At 47.0% G+C, this 8,115-nt stretch overlaps 1 protein-coding gene across 2 annotated transcripts in view; it reads right to left on the minus strand.

Annotated features, from left to right (window-relative positions):
- The window catches only part of CLDN10 (claudin 10), a 54,366-nt gene that overhangs the window by 5,233 nt on the left and 41,018 nt on the right, over nt 1-8,115 (minus strand). The window contains exons 1-3 of one of the 2 annotated variants that reach the window (XM_058857604.1): nt 7,706-8,001; nt 775-936; nt 528-609 (exon numbers count right to left, since the gene is read on the minus strand). In XM_058857604.1, coding sequence (XP_058713587.1) covers nt 528-609; nt 775-936; nt 7,706-7,925 — 464 coding nt within the window. In that variant the 5' untranslated portion in view covers nt 7,926-8,001. Of the gene's footprint in view, nt 1-527; nt 610-774; nt 937-7,705; nt 8,002-8,115 lie in introns of those variants that run through there. The other variant, XM_058857605.1, reaches the window with a different exon arrangement.

The raw sequence follows: 8,115 nt of genomic DNA on the forward strand, positions 1-8,115 counted from the left end.
GTGGGTTTTTATAAGGTTTATGATCCAAATTTCAGTCAGTTGGATTTGAAAATCTGTTGGCAAAATTGCACCGAGCCTGCAGAAACCTCTCCTCAAGAGGAATCAAGATTGAGCAGTGCTCAGCACCTTTATGGCAGCCACCTTCTATCAAAGGCTCAAGGAAATACTTTTCTCCCTTCCCTATTGAATGATGAAGCTAATGAGCCCCTCTGTCTTGTGCTATCCTCCTGCTGCACACCTCTGGCATCCAGGCAGGCTTCACTCCCAGTTAACCCCAGCTGCCCTGCCAGCCCACAGTAGAGCTGGGCACACGGACTGCAGAGCAATCACTGTGCAGCAAAGTGTTTGTTCCTTGAATTTCAGCACCTGGTTGCTCCAGTTAGAAACTGGGATTAAGTAAAACTGCAGCCCACTCTCCTCCTCTGCCCAAGGGGAGAAGCAGCTGCTCTTTGTCTCAACAGGCTCTGGTGTGCAGTAGGAAACATGAGGTCTACTTGTTTGATTTATGAGTATAGGAAAGTACTTACTTTTGTGCAACAAAAGAAGGGTCAAAGAACTCAGACGTAATCCTGTTTGCATACAGGGAACAACTAGTCATAGAGCACAACCCTGAAAAGCATAAGACAAAACCATTCAGTGGAGCTGGCAGCAGAGCTTTGGGCCTGACCCTGAAGTCAACGAAGTCATGGAGGGTTGTGCACAGGTTTCTGCGGAAAAGAAGCGGCTCCGGAATTACTTCAAATATGCAAACTGATAGAAATAAAGTATATTTACCAGACAGTATGAAAAGCAGTCCAGCTAAACAAGCTATTTTTGCTTTAGTCTGATCAGACCCTCCGACTTTTGTACATTTCATGCCAACCAGTCCAAAAACGGCACCGAAGAAGCCCAGGCAGACAGCGGAGATCATCAATCCTCTGCAGGCTTGGATGTAACCTGTGAGAGAAAGAGCAAGGCTAATGTGAGAACTGGGACCACGACAAGTTTTTTCTATAGTTTCTCTCCCTCTGAGCAGCATCAGGCACTCACTATTGCAAATGAAACCAGATTTTGGCTGCAACAGTATCACTTTGTCACTGAGTGCGTTCTTCTAGCTGATGTGTGCCCTTCACAGGGCATCATCGCGTGTGCCCAGCTCATGAGAATCATACTATGGCACTCAGGGCTCCAAAACATTATCCCATGGCACTGGGTACAGCATCTGCAAGAGGTTGTACCCATGAGGTTTATAAGAGCAACTCCATGTGCTCTGATCAGGGGCTGTCACAGGTTGCAGAGCCACCCTGTGCACTCAAAGCAAATCTGACATCAGTCCTGTTGTGCGTGTATGTCACAGGTACAATATGACTGGCAGTGAGGCTGGCAGCAGTGACCCTGGCTGGAGTCCTGAGCTTTCCTGGGCCTGCCTGGATGTGCCACTGATTTGATTTGGATCCACCCATAAGGCCCCCATTCTGCAAAGAAGTCAGCCAGGCACTCAGCTCCATGGACAGCAGTAGTCCCTCAGGATAAAGCAAATCACTGCCATATTTAAACCTCGACAAACAGCTTGCACCTGGCTTCAGCCACAAACAATTTGGCTGTGCTGCCTGGGACTGCTCCCAGAGGGACCTCCCAGGGCAGGACCCTTCTACGGGACAATGGGCTGCTTGGCTTCTTCTCCCTTCCGAGAATATCTTGTAATTGAAAGACTGTGATAATCTCATATCGCTGCTTACAGGGTGGAACGCTGCAATCTTACACAGCTGAATAACCATCACAAGATGTTTTTCTTCATAACCTGTTGTTACATCTCATTTAAAATGAAAATGAACTCCCACTATTAGGGTATTCATCCTTTTTACTTTGATCTCCAGTGGGTGGAAATGTTGAGAGCTAAACCACATTGTCATTGCCTATTATACCAAATTTTATGTAATAATAAATAAACAAAGAAAACCCACCAAACCCTGCATAAAAGTTTTAATATGTAAGAAAACAATATATTAAAGCAGGAACTAGAGGACATCTGATGAAAATAGAAGGCAGCAGATTCAAAACAAAAGGTGTGCTTGTTTGTAAAATGAAGCTGCGGAATTCCTTTTTACAGGATGTGTGAACACTAAAGTTTTTTAGAGACTCAAAAAGAGACTGGATACGTTCCTGATGGAGAAATCTGTGTCTGGCTGGCAGGGCTTTGAGATGCAGCTAGCTACCACAGACACTTGGCCACCTTCTGCAGTCCTTACTGCCACCTCCTTTAGCCACTGCTGAAGGTGTATCAGCTCTAGGATGATGGCCCTGTGCTTCAACAATGCTTTAAATCCCCCTCTGATTCACAGCTTTGAGCAACAAAGCAATTTGTAGCACACAACACCCCGTTTTAGCAGGCTGAACCTGGGAGCTATGCTGCCCATCCGTGAACACAACCTACTGGCATTTATCTACATCTGCTGGCACACAGACAGACTTCTTTCCTTTGCAGCATGCTTCTGTAGCACACCTGCTCAAGAAACACACAGTCAATGAAATAAGTGTGACTGTCATACGGCTCACATGTTGGAATGAAAGAGAGAGAGTGATTTGTGCAAGACTCGGGTTTGAAGACAGCAGCCCTGCTTTGTTAGTTTTTGCTATAGGCATGGAAAAGTTTTCTTATGCTGCTTTAGGTGGTGTGTAATGTATTTCTTGTAGCAGACAGGTAAAGCATGAGGTGAAGACTGGAAAGGAAGCTATTATTTTTTTGACAGGTCCAATTTATTGACAGTGTTAGTTAGCTAATTGACACATTAAAGTGCTGAACCATGAACATGTTTACCCGGAGGTCCTCTAAACTTTTATTTATGTCTGAACCTCCTAGGAAAACCAGTAAATATTCACCCCAACTAAAATATCCAGCATTTGTTAGTAACCACAGGGCTGAAATTCAGTTTTTCCTGAAGGTCAATACACAGTTTTAAAATAGGTAGAGGGTAGTGAGACAGCAAGAAATAATTAACTCACTCACTCAGAAATCATTTTCAATTATAAACAGCATGAACTGGAGGACTGCTCAGTTCTGCTGAATGAATAACCTTTCTCACTAAATAATTCACCAAATTGGGCAGGCCAGGTATAGCAGGGCTTGTTTCAGTTCACCAGAGCAATCAGCCAACTGGCACACATTTTTGAAACAAAATATAGGGAAAAAAAAATCAGGATTTACACCAGTACTGTGGAAAAGCAGAAGGCTTTAGTAGCCCCATAGGTAGATTGGAGCATTAGGAAGCATGAAAGGTTGAAATCAACCTTTTCACCAAATCTAACCTCCTATTGTTTAGATACTAGATTCAAACTCTGTATGACATTTGGCTGTAAGAGGAATTAAACCTCTTTTTTGCTTCCAATAAAGTAAGATTATACTGGTCACCAAGACTTACAGGGCTTGAAGAAAAGGATCTGGGGAGACCTTATAGCAGCCCTCCAGAAGCTAAAGTGGGCCTACAGGGAAGCTGGAGAAGGAATTTTTACAAGAATGTGTAGTGACAGGACAAGGGGAAATGCCTCTAAACTGAAAAAGGGCAGATTTAAGTTAGATATTAGGAAGAAATTGTTTACCATGAGGGTGGTGAGACACTGGAACAGGTTCCCCCAGAGAAACTGTGGGTGCCCCATCCCTAGAAGTGTTGAAGTTTGGATGTAGCTTTGAGCAACCTTTACTAGTAAATGTCCCTGCCCATGGTCGGCAGGGTGGAACTAGATGGTTTTTAATGCTTTAATGTCCATTCCAACCCAAAACATTCTGTGATTCTATTATAATGAAGAGGAGTGTAAAAGGGAGCTGGCTATTTTTTCACAGTCCTCCACTCAAGACTAAAACCTGTCCTTTTCCAAATGTTTATTGTCTGTATTTGCACCAGCTCCTACAGGAAACTTGTCATGTACATACCAACCAGCCAAATGAAGCTCTCAAGCAGCAAAAAAGCCATGTGTTTTAATCAGACTAGCAGACAAACATGCATTACTCATAAAGTCATGTTTAGCAGCATTCCAAGAGAAACCTATTTCAAGGTAGGTTGTTGTTTTTTGGATTTTTTTTTTTTTGTTTCAAACAAATGTGTTTTGTCTTGCACTCAAATTAATCTTGTTAGAGCTTCATCTTTCTTGCCTCACTGCTCTCACACTTGCCTCATGCTTACAAAGAGTTAGAAGGCATTCACATATTCGTGTCATATGACACTATGGAAAAAAAAACCATATATGCAAAGTTCTGGGGGCTGCCACTTTCACAATAAATGCCTCTGGTCACATTTTGCAGTCTGCATCACGTGAAGTGTAAGAGGTTGCCTTACAGATACAGCACAGATTCCTTCCAAAAGTACACACCCATTGCTTTTGTATGTCTTTCGAAGCTCTAATACCCTCTTTTAGCTCATAATTGAATTTTTGTTCAGCTCTGTTCTTGCAAAAGGTCATCAGATCCACTGTTAGAAACATGGAAACTGATATGTCCTCTTCTGGGGAGGTGGTTTCATCAGTAAATTCCTACCTAGCACCAGTGGCACAAAAAGTAAACCCGAAATTACTTTAAGCCCCACAGACAGGAAGAGCATTTTTGCTTGCATACAGAATGTGGGGCTCAGCACTTAATGAGGGCTGGCCAAATTGATTCCTTCTACAGGAATGCATAAAGGTGGAAGGGGACCACAAGCAATTTTCTCTGGAAGTCATCCATGTGGAGTGATGGCCTGAAAGCCATCAGGGCAGCCCCACTGCTCTGCCATCCCACAGCAAGCTGGGGAGGACAGTCCAAGCCCACTCTATGATAGAAACCAAAACAAGGGTAACCCTTGAGCACCCCTGACCTGAACTATGACACTGCCTCTGAAGAAGGAAGGACTTCTCCTGCACTCCACAGGAGAACTCCAGCAAGTGGTGAGGAATCATAGGGTCACTGAGGTTTGGGTAGGGAGGGACCTCAGAGGTCATTTGGTTCCTAGTCCCTACCATGGGCAGGGACACCTCACATAGACCAGGTTCCTCAAAGCATGGTCACACCCTGATTTCTTTCCCCCTCCTTTTGTCTCATCCCCTGGAAGACCTGAGCAGTCTCTCAGGATAAGAAGTCCAGCTTACTTAGAGGTTTCTGATTTGACCAAAAGAAATATTTCTGTAGAAAAGGAACTGCTCTGAGAGGCAAATCCTCTCTGTCTGCGTGACAAAGGAGCGGAGCAGAGGCACATTTCCCTGAGACAGCAGAAATATTTTCAGGAATTTTCCAGTAATGCTCCGCCATGTCAAGGAGAGCAACATGTATCTTTTTAGGGTTATTGTTTCTGCTCACAAACACTTTCCTGAGAAAGATCCGCCCTGTTTTGAGTCTTCTGAGTCCCCCACCTGAGGATGAAGTGAGGAAGTTCCCACATTCCCAGTCACAGGGATTGGGATCCACCTTAGACATGTAAGTCTGGGCAAAGAGGCAGAGGAGGGAAGGAAAAGGTTAGACAAGGGCTGAGACAGATTTGTCTACTTGTTGAGACACAAATTCTTTAAGCCACGAGTGACACACCGCAGCCCTGGAGTGCACTCCCCCACAGGGGAAGGGTTGGGGTGAAGAGGGGACATACACACCCACAGTCAGCTGCTGACAGGTTCTCTGTAGAGTCTGTAGCCACAAGGAAGGGAGAGTGGGCTAGACTACCTACTGAAAGCACCCCTGACTGCAGTGCTTGCCCCTCTGACCCCACCCATCTTGCCTGGTCTATGCTGAGGGGGTACATCACTCTCCCTCCAGCCTGCCTTTCATTCACATCATGCCTGGGTACCAGAATCTGGCCCCACAGCATTTAAAGATGCTGTTGAAAAACACTGAAGCCAAGAACTTTCCACTACTGATAAACAGCCTGGCCAGAAGTATTGGGACAGAGCCTTTCTGGACATGCATTCCAGATTCACTTCTGTCCAAAATGAGCTGAAGGCTCTTTCACTGTGCACAAGGCACCTCGGAAGCTCATTCTTTGGCCAAGTGGAACATGCTACCCAAAACACAAAGTTTCAATGAACAAGCATTTGTGGGGAAGGAGGGTAGGGATCTTGCTGTCAAGTGTTATCTTCTTTTTGAAAATTTTAAATGTTCCCAATTTGGCATACTTTGTAACTATGCTTTTCTTACATTGAAAACAGATTCACCCATACCTAAAAGAACAGCTGAACAATAGATTCAAGGGATCCAAAAGGTTCTGCACCAACAGTCACTCCATGCTTGCCTGCCCAGATTCCCGTGCTCCTTGCCAGTCCTGGAAACTCCCCTCTCAGCTGCTACACCTGGCCACAGAGTGACTGATGTCAATGGAGGCCAGCCAGCTCTCCTATATCTTTGGAGGAAATGGCAAATCCCTCTGCCCCCATAGGGCAGGGTCAAAAGAAGGTCTGGGAACAGCACTTCTCCCTCCGAGGGAAGCATCCTGCAAATAGTGGTGCTTAAGGGCTGCCTGTGTTACCTCTTTTTGATATCTTGACCTCTTTCAGCCCTTTCTACATACAGAGGTTAAAGATTTTCTGATATTGGTATTAACGTCATGTTCATTTTAATCCCTGTTACAATTACTATTAATCTCTGTTAGTGATTAGATTAACAGACCTTCCTTTCCTTTTAAACAGAGCTTTTACACCAAAATACCGTCTCAGACTCCAGTGCAAAGGAAATGTCTTGCCAGATTGTGAACAGTAGGCATGATCTTTTGTGAGTATCAAAGCCATTGCAACACTGCACATTGCATTCATTTATAACTGCAGAAACTTAGAAAAGGTGCCATAATTTTAGAAGCCTGTCCTCCCTTTCTTTACAGTCACTCCTGAAGACATAAACCTTTGTCATACACACTTCTCCTGTTTCTACCAGCCATAATCAGTGTGGATTTATCAACTAAAAGTTTAGTTGTAACGATTTCCTGCAGTGAACCAGTTTCCCAGTACGGCCTCCTGAAAGGGCAAAAATGTTTTCCCTTAACCAGGGAAGAAACGCAGCACCAACTCAATCTTTGGTTTCAAGCCCTATAGAGAAACTCTTCGCTTTGCTTCAAAATAACACTGCCCTAAAGCTGAGCAAAGCTATGCATCCCTTCTGCATACCTTTGCATCCCTGACTGCCCCGAGCTTTCACACTGTCATTTTTCAATGAAGCAATTACATCTGAGTTAATAACCACTTAGCAAAACCAGCAAAGGAACATTAATTAAAACAAAACGACGCCAAGGCTTGTTCTTCTCCACCGACCGTTGCATGGCTGGCAAAACCATAAAAAAGAGGAATGTCACGACAGTCGGAAAATAAATCGGCAAGAAAAATTTGCCTGCATTCTTCTTGTGTCAAATCCACACACACACTCCTCTGATGGGGAAAGGCAGGTAGTGACAGCACGAGAGGCCAAAACGGACGCTTGGGCACCGCATATAATCTCAACTATTAAACTGGGTTTTGGGGAGGAAAAAACCCCCACTTCCACAGGTGTGCATAAGCAGCCCGCTGCCACCTGCCTGGGGACACGGGGACACCTGCCCATGAGCCCGCGGGGGAGCCGCCTTCGTCCGGGTCCCCGCCGCCCCCCCTGCCCCGCTCGGCGCTCCCCCCGACCCCCGCCGCCCGCCCGCCCCGCCGAGCCCGGCCCGGGAGCGGCCCCGGGAGCTCCCGCAGAGCGGCACAGGGGACACCGGGGAGGTGTCGGGGTGGGGGTCAGCGGGAGCCTGACCGTCCAGCGCCAGCATGGATGGGAAGTCCTTGCAGTTGGAGACGCCGGTGGAGTCGGTAACGCATGTCTTCCAGAGGTTGGCCCAAAAGGTGGCGGTGGTGATGACAGTGCCGTCGATAGTGGACACCTTCCAGTAGTCGGTGGGCAGCGTGGAGGAGACCAGCACCCATCCCGAGATGGTCAGCAGGAACGCGATGATCTCCGCCGAGGTGCTCGCCATGGGCCCGGCAGCAGGCGGCGGGCGGCGCGGAGCCGCGGCGGATCCCGGCGGAGCCCGGGGCGGCGGATCCCGGGGGCGGCGGATCCCGGCGGCAGCGGATCCCGGCGGCGGCGGAGCAGCCGGGCGGAGCCCAGCCGAGAGCGGCGGGGCGGGGGCGGCGGCCGCGGCAGCGCAGCCCAATCAGCACCGG

Source organism: Poecile atricapillus, chromosome 1 (assembly GCF_030490865.1).
Source record: "Poecile atricapillus isolate bPoeAtr1 chromosome 1, bPoeAtr1.hap1, whole genome shotgun sequence".
Classification (NCBI taxonomy): Eukaryota; Metazoa; Chordata; class Aves; order Passeriformes; family Paridae; genus Poecile; species Poecile atricapillus.